This window comes from Rhipicephalus sanguineus, chromosome 5 (genome assembly GCF_013339695.2).
Source record: "Rhipicephalus sanguineus isolate Rsan-2018 chromosome 5, BIME_Rsan_1.4, whole genome shotgun sequence".
Taxonomy (NCBI): domain Eukaryota; kingdom Metazoa; phylum Arthropoda; class Arachnida; order Ixodida; family Ixodidae; genus Rhipicephalus; species Rhipicephalus sanguineus.
Window position 1 is genome coordinate 6,804,078 of NC_051180.1, and position 25,224 is coordinate 6,829,301.

Consider the following 25,224-nt stretch of genomic DNA (forward strand, 5'->3'; position numbering starts at 1 on the left):
TGCCTTGCAGGAAGTCTGGTCCCCGATTGTGTAGCTTAATGCATTACCGAGTGTGCAGCAGGTTTCGCCTTCAAATGTTACATAGAGTGTAACATGCTGCCAATTTTCTGTGCTGCCTTCTATCCATACTATGTCAAAGCGATTTAGCTGAAACTGCACTGAGCCTGAAAAAGTAATTTAATCAGTGCGAACTATGAGAAAGGAGCTCAAAATCGCATGAAAACTAGAATTTATGAAGCAGTCTCTCATCTTTCCCGCCGTGGGGTGCTGCCTTTTTGGTAGAGTTCAAAAGCTCATAGTTTCGCCTTTCTGTTTTCATCGTCCTCGCATACAATAGCTGCATTTAATGCGAGAAAGAAACACTAATGAAAAGGTAGGTTTAAGGAAATTCATTATGTATCTCAAATCCCTTGCTGCTGCTGCAGTTTGTGCACCAATGCTGTCAGTGGGGTGTTCACCCGTAGGCCTGAGAAAAACAACTTATCTGCCGTTTCTGTGGGTAACTATGTGAATGTAAATGGCGGCGTACCGCCTCTTGTTTTGGGAATCGTGTAGCGGCGTACGGATAGGCAGGCGCAACCTTTATTTGATCATACATTGTGACTGAGAGGAAGTGCATATCACAATGCTCAGACAAGCCAGTAAGTGCGCTTGTCTGAAAAAACTTGATCACGCTGTGCAATTATGTACTGTGTCAGCATTTTAGAATTAGCAAAACAAAGCCCACTGTTATCAATTCATGCATTGTGTGGCGATGCAGTTTGCGTGGGTGAGAGTGCCGACGATTTGCCTTTTGCATGTTCGGAGTGTGCATGCGTCATATCTTAGTGGCAAGTGCCAGAAATGTTTTGTACGGCCAAGGTCAGGTGGGAGAGAGAGTGCGCATGCCTCCAGACCAGCCATGGCACAGCGTAGTACTGGTTCGTGTTACAAGTTCATGGTACAGATTCATGAAGCAGATGACGCACAGGCCCGAGTGTGCAGGTGGCCTTTAATGTTCTTGAATAGGACTTTAATGTTCTTGAATAGGTTGTAATGCATGAGATTGCATTTGTAGCACGATTTGTTTGTTTGTTCCTGTTGTTTGAAACAACATCTAAGTTGTATTGTGAGTTGTAGTTGATACCAGCCGAGAGTGCATGTATGTGTGATGCTTGTACTGCCTTAATTGAGAATATATTTTGTTTCTGTTATCTTCACTTCACTTCACTTTTATTTCCTTAAAGGCCCCCTCAAAGGGGGTATTACATAAGGGGTGGGTTTACAATTGGGTGACATATATACATAATAATAATATGTACATTCATAAAATATACACAATAACCACCTATGCATATAACTAGTAGCCACATATAAACATAAGAAGAAATTAGTGCTTAAGCTTTTGAGCAAATGATAATGGGCAGGTGATATCAACGATAGAATGGGGCAGGCCGTTCCACTCAGTCGATGAACGGCAAAAAAAGGAGGCCAAGAAGGTAGTAGTGCGGCTGCGTGGACGGGTTACTTGTGTCAACTCTTGGCTCTGACTCGGTCTTTGGACCACAACCGGCGTTCGCTGGTGCACTAAAAGGACCAACTCTAAATTGTCCGCGCTTTCGTGGTGCGTTTAGGGGGGCCGATATGCCAGGCCTTGGAATCCGCCCGGCGATTGCCTCCCTATTAACGGGACAAGTAACAGATGATGAGGACGAAGTTGTGTGATTGCTGCTGGGGTTTTTTTGCATGCTGCATTTTAGGCTGCTAGCCAGGGCCAGCATTTGTGCTTGCTTCTGCCTCGCATCTTATTGTGGAAGTGCTGTGTGTTTGTCTTTGTTGCGTCTTAATTTTTCCACCCTATCATAAAACATGAAAGCGACAGTGTGTGGTTGATCAGTGGAGGAAGCTACGATACAAGTCAGACTTCGAGGAGGATTGTGTAATTAATGCTCACTCTTTTTGATGGATAGCTAGCTGATGTAAATACCACTTATATTAGGGACATGAGTAAATGATGGAATTCCCTGTAGCATTGTCTTTTTCAGCAACACCCATAAATGTAAACATTTGCTTTGCATATTTATGCCAGGTGCTTCAAGTGACCTGAAGCAGGCAACTGCACTTGCCACTAACATGGTCAAGGAGTGGGGCATGTCTGAAAAGGTACGCTGTTTCATCGTCATTTATGTAACTCAGTTGATGAGATTGGCGCAGCATTCAATGGCATGTGTGTGGAATTTATTACAGCAGACTTTTGTTTATTCCACCTTGATGGTGCCAGTGATCTGTCAGGCTGAAATTAAACGAGAGGTTGCTTTGTTTCGCCATGGTGCCCTGATATCCAATAAACAACCAGCTTTTTGTGAATTCAAACAGCATGCAACCAAATCTACCGTGCACCCATTTTCTAAACAGCATAGCGCCTCCAATTCTGGCTATTGGAAAACAAATAATCTGGTGAGACCTACCTAAATGGTACAGTTAACTGTGTGCAACCATGATCTCTACTCAGATTGCAGCATTACAAAGCCCGCTCTAAATCCAAGCCAGAATTATGTACTGCACATCTTGCAGGGGAACCGCAGAGTCTCTCTTTCTTTGCTTGACCTCTGAGATTGCACCGGCCATGCTTGTGCGTAGGTGCAAAGGGGACTGAAGTCTACAAATTTCAGAACCCCCAGCAGATGATGAGAAACAAACATTCCCTTTCACATTTCGCTCAGCCAATGACATCAGTGGCTGGTTCCAATCATTGTGTGCCTATTATAGAGATATATACTGGAAGTCACGCCTCATGGTGGCCATTGCACAGTACACCTAGCGTCGTTTTGCAGTTGTTTTCTAAATTTAAGAACAGAAATCCTTTTGTATCTAGAGAAGTATAAAAAGTATCTACAGTCAAACCCCGCTACAACGAAATTGACGGTGCTCGGAAAAATGTTCGTTGAAGCAAACATTTCGTTGTAGTGAAATCGAAAAAAATATGGCTGACCTGAGCTAGTAGAACAGTGAAACTTTTATTTCCAACATTCAAAAAGTGTCTGCTGCTTCCTTTGCGTCCCCAGCAGCGTTACGACGCGATTCTCATATATGCATAGCGATGTCACGTTGAAAAGCACGCAGAAACAACGGCTTCCGCGAACGAATCAAACAAGCACGGGCGCGCAACACGAACTGCACAGTTGCACCAACACGCTAACACTGGATATTCGCCGACAACGGCGTCATGCAGGCGTGCTATCGCGGAGCGATGACTTACGCCTTATTCTATGCTATTCTTATCCACCACTCGCGGCTGGCTGATCCCGTTGATAACGCGGACGAATTGTTGCTCCGAACACCGGTCGCACTGGCCAAGCGCGAAAAGCACGAAAAGCATTGGAAAAGGCACCATACCGCGACTGCACCCCACGGCTGCTCGCGTCGATAACGCGGTTGTGGCGGATGTACCGTCGCTCTGACCACTAGCGAAGCGCGAAACGCGCGAAAAGTATTGGAAAGGCATCGGAAAAGCTATCGTTTCGCGATTGTACCCCAGTGCAGCGTTGCCAGATTGGAAAAGGGCTCCGACACCAACCCTAGAACAAAATTTCACCAGATTTCACCAACACTTCAATATGGCGACTGTGACGTCACTTTTTTTTCTTTTTAGCGTTTTATTTTGCAAAAGCCCTGCCCCAGAGAAAATATTTTTGTTGTTTATGATGATCTTATTACAAAGGAGAGTGATTTGGATATTTCTGCACTTTTACATTCTGCGCATTCGTATATCAAAAAAACAAAGATTTTCGGAGCGTCGCCTGACCTGTGGGTGCCGGAATAGTCCAGCCGACTCGGCAACGTTCGGTGCATTCTTCAGTGGATCCTTTGTGTGTCCTGCAGCAGCAATTAGCTTCAGCCATGCATTCGTTTCAAGTACCCTTGTCGATGCTTGTTTCGCGAAAGGCCCCTCCGCTGCCATTGAAAAAGGCAGGCGTGCGCTTCCCACAACATCCCGTATCGGGCAAACTTCTGGGCAGCGAAAAGAGCGGGAACGAACAAACGAGGCGCCGCGGAGTGAAATACGAGAACGGAAGAAAAACGAGGTATATAAAATAGAAGAAACGGGACGGTGGTGTGAACGGAGGGCGGCGGAGGGAGCAGGGTTATCTTCTCGAAGAAAAAAAAAAGAAAGCACGGGAAGAAGAGGGTGGATGGTGCGCCATTGAAGTTGCATAGTCCGTAGGTGGCTCTTCCGAGCCCCAGGCAAAGAAACAAACGCCGAAGACGGATGAAATGGGCTATGTACAGATGGGGAGAACAGCGAGGGGAGGAGGGGGGGGGGGTGTAGCTATCTCTTGTACGTGTGTGTGCGAGGGGGGAAGAGGGGAGGGGGGCACACAATTCCTCGGCGCGGCGGGTGCGCGCAAACGAAGACGCGCCTGCACGTGGCGGTGGCGCTCAACAGGAGCATCCACCGTCGCGAAGTGACGCACGAATAGTTAGGTAACCATTTTCGGAACAGCTCCAGGACACCATAACACTTCCTTTGCAAGAAATATTCACAAATTTTAACAAAGGAACATTACGATTACTTTTAATCGACAAAAACTACTACAATTATGTATGCTGAGGTAGGCGTACGCATCAGCGACTGGAGCATTCGGGTTATTTTGTAACTATACATTGAAATACAGCAGTGACGAGGGTATTCAAGGTGGCTCTTTGTCACCAGCCTTTAAATAAAATTGATGCATAAGAATTAAGCACTCTTTAACCGAACACCGCACATCGAGCTAAACATTTATTGAGACAGATAAACCAACCAGTTATCACGTAATGGCTTTAGCGCCAGAAACAGATAAATATAATTGTTGAAAACTGCATTTGCATGAAATTTACATCACGATAACACTTGCATCCAAAGGTATAGCGCATCCAAGACGGGACAAGGCGAATGACGCATAAACACACATCATTGTTTATGTAGCGATGTGTATCAGCTAGGAGAGAAGCCAGAAATTTTTTCGGGGGGGGGGGGGGGGGGTCAACCTACTTATGTATGTTCGTGCGTGCCTTTGTATATGTGCGTGTATGGATACGCGAGCAAAATTGACCATTTTCAGGGGGGGGGTTGAACACTCCCAACCCCCCCCAGGGGCGTAGCCAAGGGGGGGGGGGGGGGGGTTGGGGGTTCAAACCCCCCCGAAATTTTTCAATTTTGCTTGCGTATATATACACGCACACATACAAACGCACGCACAAACATACATAAAGCATGGTTGAACCCCCCCCCCCCCCGAAAAAAATTTCTGGCTACGCCAGGCACGTAGCCAGGATTTTTTTTCGGGGGGGGGCCCAAGGCCTAACTGTCCGAAAAAAAGTATTTCCATGGCAAAAATAAAACAAAAGTTTCCCGGGAGTATAGAAGGCCGGACGAATTTCGGGGGGGGCCCGGGCCCCCCGGGCCCCCCCCCTTGCCTACGTGCCTGGGCTACGCCCCTGCCACCCCCCCCCCCCCCCCCGGCTAACCCCCTGATGTGTATGCCTGTCTACGTGTCATTCGCCTTGTCCCGTCTTGGATGCGCTATGCCTTTGGAAGCTATAAATTACAAACGAGCCCGCCGTGGTTGGGTCTGTTGTTAGACATGTAAGCGTGTACAAAAATGATCCCTCAATGCTCCAACGTATCGTTACTTCGGGGTTTTCCGTCCATGCTGAATAGTGTATACTGGAAAAATATTCGGTATTTCGGATATGCACTATTCGATTCGAATGGCGAATCGAATATTAATTCGCGCACTCCTAGAAACAGGCAAGGAGGTTTTTGGGTGGCCCACCCAAGGATGTTAAAAAGATGCTGGAGGGGAAAAGCCGAACGATAACACGTCAGCTAAGAAAAAGTAGCAAGTCAGCTGTCACATGTGCTCTTAGTTTAAAACCAATTACCTTACCCTTACCCACGGTGTAAGATATACTCTACATATATCTTACACCGTGCCCTTAGCTCTCGTTTTCTCTTCGTATGATGAAGCCAGTGTCCACAAACCGACTTCAGTCATTTAGCCCTGTTTACTGTTTTTATCCGCGCGTGTTAAGGGCCCAAAAGCTATACAGAAAATAAGAGGTAAAGAAAAGGTTGGCTTTGAATACGGACCTTCGATGGCTAATTGTTCCGGACAGATACTTCCCAATGAGCCTCTGTGTTTCTGGCTTCCTTATCAATGTCTTGGCAAGCTTTATTAGACATATCACATACGTACTCATTCGGATATATTACTTTCCTCGGGATAGTAACCGACCAATGACTAAACTATAGCATTTACGTCACGGTCGGACATAAGACGGGAAGGCTATGTTTTTCAGGTAAAGTGTGCCCGAACGTTGGCTTCACATTCGCTCCTTAGAAGTTTCGATTGCTTCCACTCTAGAATTTTTTTAACCTCCTTAGGGCCCGTCACCTTCTAGAGCCATAAAGGTGGATATGCATAAAAAAGGAGAAGGAGAAAATAAACTTTATTGAAGACAAGAGGAACAAGCGGAGAGGGACACGGTGGCGTCCAGCAGGCCCGCGAACTGTCCCGCGACCTTCGCCACACGATCGGGCTGCTCACGAAAACTCTATGGCTCGGCCGGCTTTGGTTTGATGGTTTGTAGATTTGAGTGCTAGTTTCAGCAAGAAACTGGCGCTACCGTGGGATGCGGATGAAGGGCCAACAAGTCGTCGGCAACAACGCGGTGTAAATACGAATAATTGTAGTGGCAAGCCATTCCTCAACATTTTTCACCACTTTTCACCAGATTTTGTCTGGTGTAGCTGTTCCGGCACCTCAACACCAGCAGCCGCCAATTTTCACCAGATTTTCCCAATCTGGTGCCGAATTTCACCATCTGGCAACGCTGCCCCAGTGTCAACAATTGAGCTTTGGCTTCGGATTGTCTGCGACTCAGAAGCAACTCAAGCCAGTTGCGAAAGCAGGGCAGTCTGATCGCCGTCGCTATCAAGCAATGGCGGCCCCCATGCTCAGTCAACAGCGGCGGTTTCTGGTGGTTCCAACACGCGATTCAGACATTGAATTCGTATTTTTATGTTCTAAAATGCATCAAAATGTCCGAGATTGTGTTTATTGCACGGTAAATTAAATTTTTGAGCCCGAATGGCATCGTCAAATTTCGTTGAAGCGGAACGGCAGCAGAAAAAGTGTTCGTTGTGGCGAGCATATTTATGCATTGACTCCTATGGACTGTTGACGGGGAACCGAGAATTTTTCGTTGTACCGGAAATTTCGTTGAAGCGGAGTTCGTTGTAGCGGAGTTCGACTGTATAATTTTTAGCACACAACAGTGTGGCCTAGCTGGGACCATATGAATATTAAATGCAACATGTCATTTCAAGTGAATCAAAACACCCAGCAATTGTCATCACTTCCACCTAATTAAACATCATTTCCTATCACAAAAATAGCCTGGCTTTCGTTGTAGGCTGAAATCACTGTGGTTTCTCCATTGAAATACAATGAAAAGAACTTTGTTTTCGGTATTGCCACTTTCCACAGTGCTAGAAGTAATCAAAACGACATGCTTGATTTATGTCGCAGGGCCCCTTTAACTTTTCGGAACCAATCCCTCACTGCCTGCCAGTATTGGCAGAGCAGTGGTCACGCATTGGGCTGCTGTGCTTGAGGAAATCACGTTTTTCTTTTAGTTTGCCCAGCACCTGGTACTTTTTAAAGGACTTCAATTGAAAAGTGGCAGAAAACAGCTAGATAGATAGACATAGCCCTGAGAAAGCCCCCACGAATGGGCTGGAATATTAGGCAAACCACTTGTTTGTAATGTTGTAATGTTGCCAGTTTGTTATGTTGCACAACACTTTTATACCCGACACATAAAGAATGCAGCTATGTTACCACTAGCTTAGTGCAGTAAAATAGCGTTTTTTTTTTAGTTTTGGGCGCCGTACTCAACCTGATTGCTGCATTTTAAGGGGCATGAAATACAGAAATACTTATGTACTTTTATTTTATTGCACATTAAAGAATGTCGGATAGGTCACATTATTTTGTTGTTTTACGCTATGGCATGTCCCATGATTAGATTGTAGATCGCAGCAATGATTCTATTGCTTAGAACGTTCTGCTTCCTTCTATATTTATGGTAAATGGTATCTGTAGGTCCGTTCAGTCTGCGCAACACAAAAGTGGAAACATCAGTGCAGCACAAGTTGAATACAGCAGAGTGGGCCTCTTCACTGTTGCATCGTTCATTGCCAGTCTTTAATTCTCAAATTGGGTAGTTGTACCGAACTTTCACTATTCAATTCATATTAGCATATTTGCATACCCCTAAAGTATTTGCACACTCCTAAAATCTAAAGCGTCGGTCTTCGTCTCCTTCCTAGTGTTGGTTGTTTTATTCCTTGCACTAATATGTCTCGGGGCGGAAATGATGGAGAAGAGCGCAAGCCTATGATTGGGGAAATGTAATGTTAGAAGTGATTGTGGTGTGGCATCGAAACTGAGAATATTATTGGGTTTCGCTTTTTCTTTTCTGCACTTTGTCATTGAACCTCAAATAGACGCCCGTTGCAACAAAAAAAAAAGATCACTACAACTACAAAGCATGACAGAGGTGCTGGCTGCCATTTCACCTCTGTCTTTTTTGCTTGCGCAGGCCGGGTGTCCATACGAAAGGCTTCCCTCTCTTCCCTCTTCTTGCTTCTGTACATTTGCGAGCTGCCTCTTTCCACACATGCTCTTGATTGTTGTTAAAATGGTGCAAGTAATCCCCTTTGTTGAATTGATGTTGCTGCACCCTTGCAGTTCAGTTCAGTTCAGCTTAATACCTTAAAGACCCCAAGGGGGGGTATTACATAAGGGGTGGTTACATGAAGAACAAATACAAAGGTGTCCTTTACAAAAGTGTATACAGTAAAATCTCGTTGCTACGAACATCAGATTAACGAAATTTTCAGATTAGTGAATCTTTTTGAAATCCCCGCCAAAATGCCTATGTTGCCAACGTAAAAAACTTTCAGTACTACGAATTTCAGAATACCGAATATTTCAGATTAACGTACGTAATTTAACCCCGAAATCAACAAGATGCTTTGTTATTACGAAGTTCCATGAATGTTTCGGTACGGAAATCACTGAAGCTTACACCTATCATCATCTGCAGCAGATATGCGCCGGGAAACTCGGTTCAACGGGTGCAGCCCCATCAGTGTTGACATCAACGCGATTGTCACAAACCGGTCAAACCAAATCAAACGTCGTAGGCTTAGTCCCGCTGTTGCCGCTGTTCTCACCACGTTTCCAGTTGCTGTCGTTTGGAGCTGCGAAGTTGAGATCGTGTTGTGCGATCGCTTTTCGGGCAATGAGTTCTCCTGGCCCCAGCATTAAAAAGAAGCGACGCCAGTTTTCGCTCAAGGAAAAAGTGGACATTCTGACGGAGCTGAATGCTGGAAAAAAAGCAAGTGGACACATGCAGGGAGCGTGATATTGCGCCATCAACAGTGGCAACAATACTGAAGGATCGGGAGGAGACCGTGAAATTACATCGAGAATCACAGCTGGCTCCCTCAAGAAAACGCTTGCGGCTGGGCAACTACCAAACCGTCGACGACGCCGTCCTCACATGGTTTAAGGATGCCAGACAACACGGTGTGCCCTTGTCAGGCCCTATTATTCAAGGAAAGGCGCTACAGTTCGCGGTCGCTTTGGGCACCTCTGGCTTCGACGCAAGTGCCGGATAGCTCTATCGGTTCCGGCAAAGGAACGGCATCATGTGGCAAGTCGCGTGCGGGAAAGAAAAGGCGGCCGATGCCGAAAGTGCGATTGCCTGGCGGAACGAGCGCTTTCAGGAAATCATCGAGACGTTCAGTCCAGACGACGTTTTCAACGCTGACGAAGCGCCATGCTTTTATCAGCTGTTACCCGATAAGACAATGAACTTTAAAGGTGAAAAATGCAAGGGCGGAAAAAAATCGCGTCTTCGCGTGTCAGTGCTCTTCTGCTGCAACGCCACAGGCACAAAAAAACTCAAGCCTATCGTTATTGGCAAGTCTGCCAAGCCTTGCTGCTTGAAAAATGTTGTCTCGTTGCCTTGCGACTATCGGGCAAATAAGAAAGCGTGGATGACGCGGGAACTGTTCACGCAGTGGCTGCTGCAGTTCGACAACACAATGAAGAAGAAACAAAAGAAGGTTCTTCTAATCGTTGATAACTGCTCGGCACATATTGTGAACGTGCGTATGAGCAATGTGCAGCTTGAATTTCTGCCCCCGAATTGTACATCTTTGCTCCAACCTTTAGACCAGGGCATAATAAGATGTGTGAAGGCCGAATTTCGGAAGCGACTTGTGCAGCGCCTTCTCATTAACATATGACTGAAGCTGCCCACGGAGGTCAACATCCGTCAAGCTGCAGAAATGCTGACAGGGTTGTGGTGGAATGTCAAGGCAAGCACCATTAGCAACTGCTGGCGAAAGGGAGGTCTCCTCGAGACTTCGCTTACGCCGCAAGACTGCGAGCCTACACCACGAGACTGCGATGACGAAGCGGAGCTCGACCCAGAGCTTTGGAATAAGCTTACCGAGAAGCTCCCGGTAGACGCTGCGGTAACCTTTGAGCATTACGTAGACAGTGACTGCGCAGCGGCTGCGTCCGCAGAGCTCACCTGCGAAGAAATCGTGAGTCAAGTGCGTGAGCAAGATTGCTGTAGCAGTGACAAAGACGACACTGGAGATGCAGAGTCTGGAACAACGGAAGAGACTATTTCCAGCTCGGATGTTGTGGTGTTCCTTGAGAAGACCCGATCGTACCTCGGTGCTGCAAGGATGTACCTGAAGACATCCTTAGGAAGGTTGTGGATGTGTAGGCATACATGCACCAGCGCCTGCTTTCTACTCGCCAGAAGAAGATTACTGACATTTTTAATAGGACCTTTTGGGGGCCTAGTTGGTGCATAGTACTGACAAAAATTACTTAGCGCTGTTTATACGAGGACCAGGTGGACAGGATTTTAGAGCTTTTTAACCAGCATGGGAAGGGACTGTCCTTTACACATAAACTTCCTGTGCAGAGCACTGCAGTTTTTAGATATTAATTTTAGCTATTCGGGACTACACGTGTGCTGGTCGTATAGACCTCGGGCAAAGAAAGGGATTTTACCTTTCGACTCGTCTCACTCCAAGACAGTAAAAAGAGCCATTGCATCACTTTGCCTCGAGTCTGCACTGAAGAAATCGTGCCACCACGAGATGCAACGGAGCTTTGATGCACAAGTATCGAAGCTGCTGGTGGCAGGCTATCCGCCCACAGTGATCACAGCTGTTCTGTTGCAGAAGTGCAAACAACGCATAAACACAGACGCCAGTGACTTCACCCAAAAGAAACGTGCTCTAGTAGTCGTTCCCTATATACATAAGGTTTCGCATAACCTCAAGAAGGTTGCAAACCAGCACGACGTTGGAGTGGTGTTCTCCGCCCCCAACAAGCTCGCCCGACTTTGCCCTCGCATAACTGCTGCGAAAACAACAAGACGAGGATGCCAAAAAAAGCACCTTTCGCCTTACCTGTGGCGTTGTTTATGATATACCACTGTCATGTGGTAAGAGTTACATCGGTCAAACCGGAAGGTGTGCAAATGACCGTTTTAGAGAGCATGCCCTGAACATAAAAAAGAAGGAAAGAACGCACCTAGTAGATCACGTGAGTTCTTGTGGTTGTGAGGCATTGTTTCGCGGGGCAAAGATTCTTGGCAAAAGCCGCAATGAGCAAGCCCGCATGTTACTGGAGGCATTTCTCATTAAGAAGAGGGGGGGGGGGGTGCGTTAGCGAACCTTCCGTCACTCTGCACTCGAACGAATTTAGCTTCATCGACACGTATATGCGATAGAAAATCTGTCATCTTCATTTCTTTCTTTTTTTCAATGAACGGGTCTGCGCATGTGCCAAAGGTATATATATGTTTCATGACGACGTTGTGGAATAAACAGTTGCAAGTAGCGCTTGTCCCTTGTGCACCTTTCTTGTGTGTCGTGTTTGAATTGCACTAAGTAATTTTTGTCAGGACTTTTTTAAGCAGTAAATTGTTTCCACTCGGTGCCCAGTGTTTTCGTTCATTGTTTACGCCCCAACACGTGCACCTCCTGCAAAGGTATATTATTTTCGGTGTTGTGTTACATTACCGACATCATTTTTCAGTACTACGATATTTCAGAATAACGAATTAAATTTGGCGGTCCCGCGAAGTTCGTTGTAACGAGATTCTACTGTGCAATGCAATAAATTTGTGATTATAAAGTGTTGTTAGTACACCACTGGAACCTTTATTATGCATTGTTAGTTTCAATATATTCCGTCAAATGTTTTAGAAAGAGAGACGGGCAAGTGCTAGCAACGATTTCCTCGGGTGGTTTACCGTGTGGTTCTTTGGGTGGTTTACCGAAAACTCACGAAATAACTTTTCTAGTCCCGGGATGCTTGACCGGTAGGGGCAGCCATGCTTCACAGCCCTTGTCATTCCACAATTCCCTTCTCAGAATGAGAGGAGGGAGTGACATGGAGTGTCATTGCAAGGACGAAGCTCAAATTCTGACAAGTCAGGCACCACGTTTGTTACTATGGCAATACATTAGACAGGACAAGCAACACTAGCGTACATGCTTCCCCTACACAGCTCATTCCATCGGCGGCACCTTGCACCGTCACTGGCTAGTTAAACGTGGTCACATGGCCCCATGCCCCTATTGCTGCTGTTCTTGCTGCACTCATCTGTCCATACTTCAGTCTAGGCAACCCGCATTTAGAAAATGGGGGGTTGAATGGTGTAGGAGGGCCCCTCCTTGCACTACATGATGCCTGTACAGGGTCATTTTCCAAATCGGTTTCATGCACTGGTGTGGCTCAGCAGTAGGATACTTGACCGTCACGCAGAATGCCTGGCTTCGGTTCTGGCTCCAGCCCTTATTTTTATTGATTTTTATTGAGGTAATGTGGATCTTGTACTGCACGCTGCGCTTTTAAAAGCCAGCATCTAATGAGACACCTCAATAAACCTCAACTTTACACACGAGGTGCTTGTGAAATAAAAAGAATAGGAGACAAACGTACAATTATGTAGCACTTCGTAGTGCTTTCTCTTAAAATGTGCAGGGGCACTTGTGTCGTGTCGGGGGTTGTATGTATGCAGTATGCGCGCCACATCTTCCTTCAGCCATGCAACAAACATTCAATAATGTCACGAACGCCTGGGCACTGATGGCGAAATTGTAAAACAAGCCAGGAGCAGCTGTCGAGTGGAAAAAGAACAGTGTAGAGAGATGCTGAATGCAGTGCTGACAGTACGGTTCACGCAACCTGCTCTGTTGCCTGATGAAACATGCGCACCTGTCAGGCTGTGAGCATTCAACTGTTGTTTGCAAAGAAAGATGCTAAACAGTACGGTTCACGCAACCTGCTCTGTTGCCTGATGAAACATGCGCACCTGTCAGGCTGTCAGCATTCAACTGTTGTTTGCAAAGAAAGATGCTAAACAGTACGGTTCACGCAACCTGCTCTGTTGCCTGATGAAACATGCGCACCTGTCAGGCTGTCAGCATTCAACTGTTGTTTGCAAAGAAAGATGCTAAACAGTACGGTTCACGCAACCTGCTCTGTTGTCTGATGAAACATGCGCACCTGTCAGGCTGTGAGCATTCAACTGTTGTTTGCAAAGAAAGATGCTAAACAGTACGGTTCACGCAACCTGCTCTGTTGCCTGATGAAACATGGCGCACCTGTCAGGCTGTCAGCGTTCAACTGTTGTTTGCAAAGAAAGATGCTAAACAGTACGGTTCACGCAACCTGCTCTGTTGTCTGATGAAACATGCGCACCTGTCAGGCTGTGAGCATTCAACTGTTGTTTGCAAAGAAAGATGCTAAACAGTACGGTTCACGCAACCTGCTCTGTTGCCTGATGAAACATGCGCACCTGTCAGGCTGTGAGCATTCAACTGTTGTTTGCAAAGAAAGATGCTAAACAGCACGGTTCACGCAACCTGCTCTGTTGCCTGATGAAACATGCACACCTGTCAGGCTGTGAGCATTCAACTGTTGTTTGCAAAGAAAGATGCTAAACAGTACGGTTCGTGCAACCTGCTCTGTTGCCTGATGAAACATGCACACCTGTCAGGCTGTGAGCATTCAACTGTTTGCAAAGAAAGATGCTAAAAGCAGCATCTCCTGGTACAGGATTGTCTTGTGAACAAAGTGATTGTTAGACATGATTGGTGACAGAAACGTGATTGGATAACAGTAACTGTCCAGAAGTAGAATATGTAATTGGCACATTGATTACATGAAAGGCTGCTCTTTGCTAGCTTTGCTGTGTTATTGTTCTTTGTGTTTACTGTGGTTTCAATATCAATAGTCACCAACTTGCCAAAATAGGTTGTGTGCAGGTGCACTCATAGGTGACTACTTTATTGAGCCCCAATTTTAAGAGCAAGAAGACAATTGGGTTGACTTTGAATTGCCCCTGTGATTTATAAAACAGGTTTCTTGCTAGGCAATATGATGATTGAGTGCTGTATTACCCATTTTCCTAGACAGCCAGTGCTGCGGCAGAAAAATTCTCATTGCGAGTGTCTTGAGATACAAGTGCCACAATAGGAAATCTATGAGCTTATGGCAAAGCAAAGTTTCATTTGTGCAGATCGTGGCTTCAGTTTCTGCTTGCATTTCCGACTTGAGTGTTGTTACTTATCTTTTTTTTCCTTGTCCCAGGTTGGTGTGAGAACGTTTGAAGAAGATCACAGTTCACTGATAGTTGTGAATGAACTAGCACCAAACACTGCCGAAGTTATTGATGGCGAGATAAAGAGACTCCTGCATGTAAGTGTGTCTTTCACCCTTGGCAACTCACAAGGCCTCTTGTGCCTAAGACAACTCAAAGGCAAAAGCCATCCAGTGTGGCTATTTTACTGCGTGCTTCCCCAATTTTTCATTTTATTTTTGCTTGTTCATTAACTTTTGGTATTTTAATTGCTTTGAATTACCTTTAAACCACCCCAAGTTAATGTCAGTCAATTTGCTGTGCTTTAATCGACATTCAGTGTTTCATATTCGGATTTCTGTTAACACTTGTGTTGTCGATGGTCACCTTTTTCTTTCCTATTTGATGAGGCATATAAGGCCTCCTTAAATGCCAAGAGAGCAAGACTACAGCTGCACCCACCTTCTCCGGCAGGAGTCTTACGAGAGGGCCAAGGCAATCCTCAAAACGCACCAGAAAGAGCACAAGCTGCTGGCCGAGGCACTGCTCAAGTACGAGACACTCGATGCAGATGACGTCAAGCAGCTGCTCAGCGGGAAAGAGCCCATTCGTAAAAGGTAAACTGTCTCCTGCTTATGGCAGTCAGTCATGCTCTTAACATGTGGCACCACATGTATTGCATATGTGGCGGGGTTTCACTGCGAGCCAGAGGACCGTTTGCAGAGCATGTTTTCCTGCCCCATACAATAAACTTGTTTTTGTTACTTTGGTGTGGAAGAAGTGAAATTTTGGCAAACTTGTTTTTTAAACCTTTGGTGGTGTTTTACACGGCAAAACGTGCTGGCATGTGGTAAGTTTCATACATTATTGGAGCCACGCAGTTTTGTTTGTTTTCACCACATTGGGAATTTCGTGGGAGGCTCATGCAGGTGCACCTATTGGTCATTTTTGTGCAGCTAAGTATTTGCACAAAAGAAAAAATTTAGTGGCAAAACTTTGTATTGTATAACCTGAACTTTCTAGGCACTATTATTGGTGATGGCAGGCAAGAAAACTAATAATGCCAGTAGTGGTTATGACAGTAGCTAGTAAGAAGACTCTCATGGTCTACGTGATGCTATGTAGAGTTGACCTGCCTATATACTGAAGCTGTCAGTGATGACATGACACTGTGCTTGAACTTTTTTAAAAATTCTTGATTGATTTGATGAAATTTGCTGTGTTTATGTACATGTGTGTACACACTTAAAATATGCAACTGTTTTTCTAGTACAATATGTAGTTTTAACATATCAAACAGTCCATCTGCCATTTCGGGAGCAAAAATTTCCTTAACCTGAGAGAGTAACAAAATATACATTGGCATGTTACAATAATCTGGAATTAAAGATTTGTGTAATAAAACAGACAGCTGTTCTGAATCCATTTCACCAAAAGTTATGTGAAACATTTACCAGGGAGTGCACTCACAAAAATTCCCCGCCACAGTGGTCTAGTGGTTATGGCACTCGACTGCTGACCCGAAGGTCGTGGGATCGAATCCCGGCCGCAACGGCTGCATTTTCGATGGAGGCGAAAATGTTTGAGGCTCGTGTTCTTAGATTTAGGTGCACGTTAAAGAACCTCAGGTGGTCGAAATTTCCGGAGCCCTCCACTACGGCGTCTCTCATAATCATATCGTGGTTTTGGGACGTTAAACCCCAGATATTATTATTATTATCCACTCACAAAAATTTACGTAACCATAATATTTGTTCAAATGAGTTTAAAACACCCATTATTAATTTATTGCATACAGTTTTCATTCCAAATGGTTGCTATGCTGAGCTGCTTGATACTTTTCTCGGCTTAGGAAAATTTTTGCCCAGAAAAAGAAACATGAAATGTCTAAAAAACTACGCATTGTACTCGAAAAATATTTTAATATTTGAAAGCAGCACACAAATGTACATAACATTACTCAGCAAGTTTCATCAAAATTGTTCAAGACATAAAAAGAAAGTTTTGAAAGAGCAGCATACCCCTTTAAAAAAAAAAAAAACTGCTGATACTTGAAAGTATTTTACATGGCAACAAAACAAGCTATAGATGCATAGTTAGTGATGTCACATCATCAGCAAGCAGTTCCTAAGGAAAGTAAGGCTTGTTAGGGTTTTCTGCAGTAGGGTTACTGGCTTTGTGTGGTTACGGTTGCAGTAAATAAGAGATTATAATCAGTCTTGAGCAGCGACGAACACTGGCATAAGTACTGTGTGAATGTGTTACGTAATGCGAGCTGCGATATTGTGCCTGCCATACAAACTTGTATGTATTGACAATTTCAAAAGTCCACTCGTCAGTCTGGGGGTGTTCAGTTGGCGATTCATGATCTTAAGTTTACAGTGTTTATTACTAACATCTTACATATAATTGAAAGAGGGAATAGACTCAAGGTACACCAAGTTTGTAGCTAAAGCCACATCTAGTTGTTGTCAATTTGTTAGGTTTTTGCCACTAACTTTCATATTTTGCTTATTCAAAAGTATAGATAAGATGCACTTCTTTCCATTAGTATACTTCACTGTATGATGAATCTTTCCTCATCTTCAAGCATTACAGGGCTGTGAAGTTTTTTGAAGTAAATTCATTATGAAGTGCAAATAAAATAATTGCTGCACGAGTCATCCATATTTTCAAATGTGTGCCTTGCATTTTTTCCATATGACAGCATCCACCAAAAAAGTGCTGTTCAGTCAGCAGGAACAGATTTCGCAAGGGCACAAGTTTCCACGTTTTGAATTTGGAGGTGCACAGCACATTGCTGTAGCAAAATGTGGGAGCGGGCTAGTTGGTATTCCATAATGTTAAAAGTACACAGCGGACAAGCGATAGTCCTTGTCTGCCGTGTACTTTTTTGCGCAGAAGTTACTGGTACAGACTGCAAGCCATCCATAGGTTCTGTCATGTTGGATACTTTTTAGGTGTGTGAAAAGAGCTACCTGCTAACCACATTAACAAAAGGGGTCTCAAGGAAAAAATGTAAAGGAATTTTTGAAGAGGTATGCAACAAGAGCACATGGTACACATAAGCTCTTGTGAGATATATATTGAAAGTTGCCAAAGGAACACAGACTCTGATGACATTTGTTAGTGTTTATTCGCTTTGTTAGTGATCGCTTAAAAATGAATGCATAACTTCTTTAACAATCCTCCTCTTTTTCCCTGATTTTCAATTGCAGCAGTAGGCTTTAATATGTACTTCCCAAAATGTCATATACTTGTATGTACAGGTTACTTTTTTAACATCATTATTAAAGTAGTATATATACTCTGCAAGGGCATTCGACCTGCAGAAGATAAATAACGCGCAATATTATGTATAATATATTGGTGAAGTCTTTTCATACAATAGTAATATTCGTCACTGCAATTATGCCATCTTAGTCTGCAATTGCACAGAGTGAAATGTTTTTTTTTTTTCTTCTCATAGCCAAGCTCATTACTTTTATGTACATGTCTTATGTACAACTACGTTATCTCTTTCCTGGTATAAGGATTAGGTCAGGCAAACAAAAGGAGCCATTATATAAGCTTTCGTTGTTGTTGCAAGTATATGCGCAAAGTTCATTCGCACCATTTTTTTTTTTCAATCACATCACATCCGTGAAAATCACTTTGTCAGATTTCTTGTGATTGTCGAATAAAATATACGGAACAGCTCTTGACGCGCGTAAGTTGTCCAAGGCTGTCGGTAGGCTCCGTTTGTATGTACACGGTCACTTCTTGCGGTTGAGCACTTTCTCGGTGATGCTGATGAGCGCCTGCTTTTCCGGTGACTCGACCCACGGCGCCAGGTGCCGCACAGCTTCGCTGCAGTGCTTCTGTGCCAGCAGCCGTGTGTGCTCGAGGCCATCACTCTAGGAAAAGAAGAGGTAGCGTCAGTGGCGAGACAAGCGCAAGTGTGCCGGTTTACCTTCAGAACTGCCTCATAGGCCCTCTCCACGTCTCCGGGCTCTGAGAAGCGCCGCATTATCATAGCGTTCAGCTCGGGGTACTGCAAACAAAACAGCGTTTATTGGAAGTGGCAATGGAGAAAGCCAGAGTGCTTCAATCGTACGAGTCGCGGAACTCCCCATAGGCTTCCATGTATCAAACAATCGCGGAGGTCTGCTGACTGTAGCACCCCCGGTGCTTGGAAAAACAATCAAGAAAATGGCGTTTTTGTGTGTTGCAGAAGCCCACAAGCAATATGCTTACATTTTGCAGATGGTACTGTAGCCATAGCACTTCTCATAACTCTTGCTGCGGTAAGTTGCACAATGACAGAAAAGACTGCAGTGTTTGTGCGTCAGTTTCACAGCTAGTGTAATCGAAGAACTCTGGCAGAAAGCGTTAGCATACCTTGTCACACGCAAACAGGACGGGCGCGGTGGCAAGACCTAGCCTGAGGTCGGCAGCAGCAGGCTTGCCAAGGTCAGACTGACTGGACACAAAGTCTAGGAGGTCATCAACCAACTGAAAGTCAATGCACAACACATCAGTGAATTTGCACTGTTAAGTGTAACAGCAGCTCACCTGAAATGCAATGCCAACATTCCTGCCATACTGGTAGGCTGCTTCCTGTATTTTGTCATCTCCACCTCCAAGTATGGATACCTGTGGGATCAAGGTGTTGCCTCTCTTGAAAGGCTGTTATAATCCAACTAGCATGTGCGTTTAGGTGCAACTTGTCCCATGGCAAGTTGAGTCTATGAACAATGCAGAAACAAGCACTCACAGATCTGCAGGCAAAGGCAATAAGGCTGGCAGTCTTCTTGAATGTCTTTTGTATGTAATGAGAGAATCTCTCCCCCTCATCTTCTTTGGAACCCAGCTGCATGAATTCTCCTTGAACTAAGTCCACAAGAACCTGTTAGGACAACCAGATGGAGGATTGTACGCAGCTGTTTGCCATTGTACGCCCATCCCCCAAAAGACTTGGGTGAACTCAGTTGCTGCCTGTACTGATTCTTTTATACCTGTAATCTTTGCAGGCATTGGAAGCAGTGAGAAGGGGATCACTCGGGGGAAAAAAAAAACACCAGCCATTGGGAACCATGTCTAGTAGGCTTGTAGTACAGCTCTTGTTTCCGGTGCAAGCACCGTTACCTATAAGCACTTGACGCCAGATAGTGGGTGTATACTACTTGCCTGAGACAGGAAACTGTTGACATCATTGCTCCCAATCTTGGCAAGCAGCTGTGCTGTTCGGGAGAGCACAAAGTCGCCCGCTAGAATTGCCTACAAAAGCATATTTTATGTGTCATAAAGTGTTTCTCCACAAAGACGTGTGTTCTGTGTGTGTTCATAGGTTTTACGTGCAAACAAAAGGCCTGATAACAGCACTATGCAAAGTGAAGAATTTGACCTTGCCTTTTTCTGTCCCCATAACACATTGACACTGGGCTTTCCTCGCCTTGTGTCGGAGGTATCGATGACATCATCATGGACAAGGCTGGCAGTGTGGATCATTTCGCACAATAATGCCACTTTCTTTTGGAAATCTAGAAGCCTGCATGAAGGACAAGCTGTGACTTGACCTGAAACACTAACCTGCGTGGCACAGTTTAGTACTTACACATTTCTATTGTGCACGTGAATGTTGACAGCCCTGGCCATCAATGTGCAGATCATGGGGCGAAATGCTTTTCCTTGGCCATCAAAGTAGTAGCTGGCAATTTCATTCAGCTGAGGCTTTGACACCCATAGCTCCTGCATCAAGGAGGAATACGACTGTCAGCTTAGTCACTTTAAAAAGGGGCCCTCCAACACTTTTCCAAGTACCTGGCTTTTATTTTGACAATAGTGAATGGGGCGAGTTGGAATAAACTCTTGATGACCAATGCAAACAAAACAAGAGGCGACACAGGTGCTGTGTCATCTCTACTCTGGTTTCATTTGCACTGGTCATCGTGAATAACGATTTTTGTTTTCATAGAACGATGGCTGGAGATACATTTAGTGCACGTCAAAGCAGAGAATATGGATAAGATTTAATATTTTAATCATACAAGGAAATTGCATCACTGCCTGCTGCAGGGGTGTGCAGCGGTGTTTGACAGATGGAGGCTGTAACAAAAAGATCACTGCGACCACCAGGAGTGGTCGTAGTGATTACACTCACAGAAATACCCAATAAAGTGGACGGGGGAATGGCCGTTGTAGAGTGTAAGACACTTTATCCGGAGGTTCTGCGTTTCGTCCCTACCAGCTGCAAGTGCCTAGTTTTTTTTTTCTCGTCCACCTTAACTTCTTTCCATTTATGCCATAATGATCTTCCTTGGCTTCATTAGACTGTAAAACACAGTACTGGAAGTTATGATATGGCTGTTTTTTTGTTGTTCTGCCTCAAGTGCTTTTTGTTTTTTTAGACGGCACGACCAAGCAGTGGGTGTGTGTACCTTTTTAATGGCATCGTAGATGTCAGCCAGGTCCTGCTTGGACAGCTCGAATGGGTCTGTGCTGGTCTCGGGCAGGCTGCCTGGCTGTTGAACCAGGGGCGCCTGAGACCAGGGGGCCGCCGTCATGAATGTCCGACAGGGACCGTGCCTGCATCTGCAGCAGCTCGCTTGGCAACCACCAAGGGGGTGCAGCCTCCTTTCCTGCGTCACCACACAATGTTTTCATATTTGTTATGTCCTTTCATTTCCCTGTATTTTTTAGACGTGCTTGATGAAAACAAGGACACAGTGACGCACACGAGAAAACCACACATCTCCGTTTGTGCCTCACTGTGATACCCTTCATCAAGTGCATCCAAAAACCAGCATGCAGTTTTAACTAGCCTAAGAAACAGCACTCTTGACATGTTAGTTTTGGTCTTTTGAATTTCTGTACCTGCTAGCTCCTTAAAGGGACTGACAACCGATTTTTCTCCAACCCAGTTTTTTACCCAGTTACGCTCACCCTTCGTAGTGTTTTTAGCTGCAACGGTTGATCCCAAAAGCACATGGTTATTTTATAAGCAGTATTTTTCGATCTGAAAAGCCTCTAAAAATGTACAAAGGCGTCCTCCGGCAACGCTACGAAGCAATAGCAAAGCCGATAGCCCTCCTCGCAAACTGTTCATTACGCTCAACGCTCACGGTTCTGCTTTCACTGTGGTTAACTACCTTCATATTGACAATTACAACTATTTTTAATTATAAAAATCAGTACAAACGAAGGCATATCTGCACCTTTAAGTTAGATATTAAGAAGTGTACTGCATTTCAACGCAAATATAGAGACAATTATTAGCTTACACCAGTAGAAGGTCAACTGATCATCATCAAGTGCATCCTCACTTTTTTGCTGTGCGAGGCACGAAAGTAATTTTGAGTGAGGAAATAAAAATATAAATCTGCATTTAACAAGATAGACAATACAGTAGACAATCTTTCCATTAGCGGGATTATCTCAATTAGTGTTTTGAGCGGTTGTCTGTCCCTTTAACAACGCACAAAGTTCTTGTTAGTGTTTTTGAGGAATACCAAGGAACTTGTACAAAAACTGGTGCTTTTTAACAGTAGCACATTGTCACTTAAAGGGGCCCGGCATCACCTTTGTAAGTGAACATACAATGACCTCCCTAGTGGACTTGCCCCGTGAATCTCCTTGATTCTGTCAACTATAAATGGAGTCACAGGTGGTTCCATCAACTAGTACAACAGGAACAAGGCAAGCAAGAACCGGCTGTCACTTTAGAAAAACTGCATTGCCTTGGCACAGGGAAATACGGATTTATTTGCATGCTTTCTTTAATAGAAGAGGCCTGGTATGCAACTCTGCTCAAACTGACATCAAGTGAGCTAGAATAGTGAATATGTAACCGATATTTAAAAAAAAAATGCTGTGATGTTGGTTGTCAGGGTTGCAGGGAGAACAGCAGTGCCCCTGTAACATGATTACTAATCTTTCTTCACTTCTAGTGCGCAGAATGCATGGGACATAAAGAAAGAAGAGCTGGACTTGTTTTTACCAGCCACCTTCTTCAGCTAAAACCACATGGACTTGGCGTGAGAAGAAGACTAAATTATAAAATAAAGAACAATACTACATAAGCAGAGTAGATGATCGTGCAAAGCAGTGTGCTCTGTATCCCATGCGAAGAAAAACCTTTGCAATGTAATCGTGCCCAATGTCAGGCACTTGCAATGCTGTCCTTGAAAATGGGTGCAATACAAATGTCGGTCACACTCCTAACTAAACAGGTCCTTTGGTGAGTGACGATTGCATTTAACATACAACAATATTCAGAGCTGTAGTGTCACGAGTGACAGGTCAATGCTTAAATCTAAAAAGCCAATATTATACACAGCTGCGCTTCAGTAATTGAGAAATTAATGTGGGACATTCTGGAACTTGAGTCAAGTTTATTGAATAGTTCAGTTGAGTTACATGGTTAGCGTACTACAGCAGGAGGTCCCAAAGTTTCAGAGAAACTGACAGGGGGACCTCCTATGGCTACATGAATGGGGTAATTACAAAAAATACAGCAAAAGTATTCATGGAAGAAACTGACGTTGAGGCCTTTGCGAACGACGAGAGTTCCGTTATCACCAGTCAGTGAAAGGCGGGCATGGCAAATGCTCCAGTTTTGAATTGCACTAACGGTATGTGGAACACTAAAAGTCACGAGTTTCGCCGCAACGAGATGAAGGTGGTGTTTTCCGCAGAACACAAGGTACGCGGCGTATGCCCCGCGGTGCGCAGACGCATAGAGTCGAGTTCTAGGAACAGTCAAGCCTGCAGCATTAACCACACCTACTGCCACGTACCTTGCGCCTCGGGAGTCGTATATAGCATCCCGTTATCATGTGGCCGCGTTTATGTTGGCCAGACGGGCAGATGTCTGAATCTGCGCCTCAATGAACATAGGAATGCAGTTAAAGGTCCTACATTTTCTACACACCTTGGCATGCATTGCAGGGACTGCGGGTGCTCCGCGGATTTCACAGGCACCACAGTTTTATTCCGTCACAAGGACAAGACTACAAGGGAGATCTGTGAGGCCTTCCAAATAAAAAAAGGACATAGATGTGTAAGCCAGACGTCATTGGCACTAACAGATAAAGAACTGTCTTTTCTTGGCCACACTGATTAGCGCCTTGCAACGGTGAACAGATTGGTTATCAACTACCATGTTGTTAGGCTTTGATATTATGTGTGGCTTATAATTTAGTTATGTTTTCTGCGCAGTGACGCATGCGCGGTATTTTGTGTTATTTTCTTCTCTTCCGTTTTTCCTTGAATAAACTTTAGTTGAAAGTTAGCGTTTGTGTTGTCGTGATCTTCTCCCTTTGTCCCCGTTGTAAGTGCGCGCTATCCTGTGACGATAAATACATACCAACTCGCCCAGTTTTCTGCTTTGTTATGTAAAATGAATGCTATAGCAACAAATTGGAATGTAACGCGAGAAACAGAAAGCAGCTCGAAATTTCCAGCGCGTCGCTCAAGCGCAAAGGACGCACGAAAAGAACACACACAGGACGAGCGCGAACTATAAAGTGTCACAATTGTCCTTTCTGTTTGAACAGCGTGCTCATTTCGCAAACGCGGCCGCTGCAGCGAGCGAGGTGACCTTCGTACGCTCTGTAACTTCAGCGCGGACGTCGCGGTGAAAGCACAAGACATACAACCCCACCCCCCCTCAATGCACCACGCCCTGTAGGGCGAAGTGCGCGGAGGCGCTCGCGCGCGCAACGCTACGAACGGGGCGATGACCTTTAAAGCGCGCTCCTCGCGCCATCTCGCTGGTGAGCAAGAAAGCACGCTGAAGTACATGATGTATACACCTTTTCACAAACGGCTCCCTGGACGCTGCCATAATCCTCTCTGGGTTGCGCTAAATAGGCGTGACCCCCCAAAAATTCACTACCGAGGCTGTGACGTCAGCCTTTGTACTCCCGCGCGCAGCCCATCATGGCGGCCTTTTTCTCTCCTGTGAAAAGGTCTAATAATAACTCGCCGTTAGCATGCTGAAAAACTGTACTCCTCGTGGCCTAACCGTCTAACGCCGCGCGCTGCGGAGCGAGAGGTCGCCCGTTCGATTCCGCGCGTCGGAAAGTATTTCTGAATTTTTCTTTGTGGCTTATATATACATATACGGGACATGACGGCGACGCCGGCAGCAAAAACCAGCCGAGAGTGTCCATATAATTGCTATCGCAATAAAACGTGGCTTTCTTTCAAACTAAGCACTTGGCACGGAAAAAGCACCGCGGGGTTCCTGGAACAACCCACATCGACTTGCTTAGTATTTCACTTGAGTGTTTATTTAGCCTTCGTAGTGTTTAGTGCGCTTCCGTTGTGGCGGTCGCCATCCTCACTGCGGGGTCAGTCATTATAACCTGGCGACAACTTTCTGTGGCAGCACAGCGAAGGCTACGGAACCGAAACACATTTTACTACGCTGCTGCATTTAATCCGGGAACGGTAACTTTTAGGTAACATGCAAGAAAACATCCAAAGAAAAGAAATAGGTGTTATGTTCAAGACTTTTTGCAT

The 25,224-nt window shown here is 45.0% G+C and overlaps 2 protein-coding genes across 2 annotated transcripts in view; one reads left to right on the top strand and one right to left on the bottom strand.

The window, feature by feature from the left end:
* The window catches only part of LOC119393149 (ATP-dependent zinc metalloprotease YME1L), a 232,881-nt gene extending 208,983 nt beyond the window's left edge, over positions 1-23,898 (top strand). Inside the window, 4 exon segments of the mRNA XM_049416127.1 lie at positions 2,069-2,142; positions 14,730-14,837; positions 15,193-15,335; positions 23,647-23,898. Of these exon segments, the coding sequence (XP_049272084.1) occupies positions 2,069-2,142; positions 14,730-14,837; positions 15,193-15,335; positions 23,647-23,821 (500 nt within the window). The 3' untranslated portion in view covers positions 23,822-23,898.
* LOC119393150 (all trans-polyprenyl-diphosphate synthase PDSS1) overlaps positions 18,143-25,224 on the bottom strand; it is a 39,509-nt gene continuing 32,427 nt past the window's right edge. Inside the window, exons 2-10 of the mRNA XM_037659971.2 lie at positions 21,138-21,338; positions 20,315-20,448; positions 20,110-20,248; positions 19,888-19,977; positions 19,475-19,606; positions 19,273-19,353; positions 19,099-19,212; positions 18,671-18,751; positions 18,143-18,614 (exon numbers count right to left, since the gene is read on the bottom strand). Of these exons, the coding sequence (XP_037515899.1) occupies positions 18,474-18,614; positions 18,671-18,751; positions 19,099-19,212; positions 19,273-19,353; positions 19,475-19,606; positions 19,888-19,977; positions 20,110-20,248; positions 20,315-20,448; positions 21,138-21,338 (1,113 nt within the window). The 3' untranslated portion in view covers positions 18,143-18,473. The remainder of the gene's footprint in view (positions 18,615-18,670; positions 18,752-19,098; positions 19,213-19,272; positions 19,354-19,474; positions 19,607-19,887; positions 19,978-20,109; positions 20,249-20,314; positions 20,449-21,137; positions 21,339-25,224) is intronic.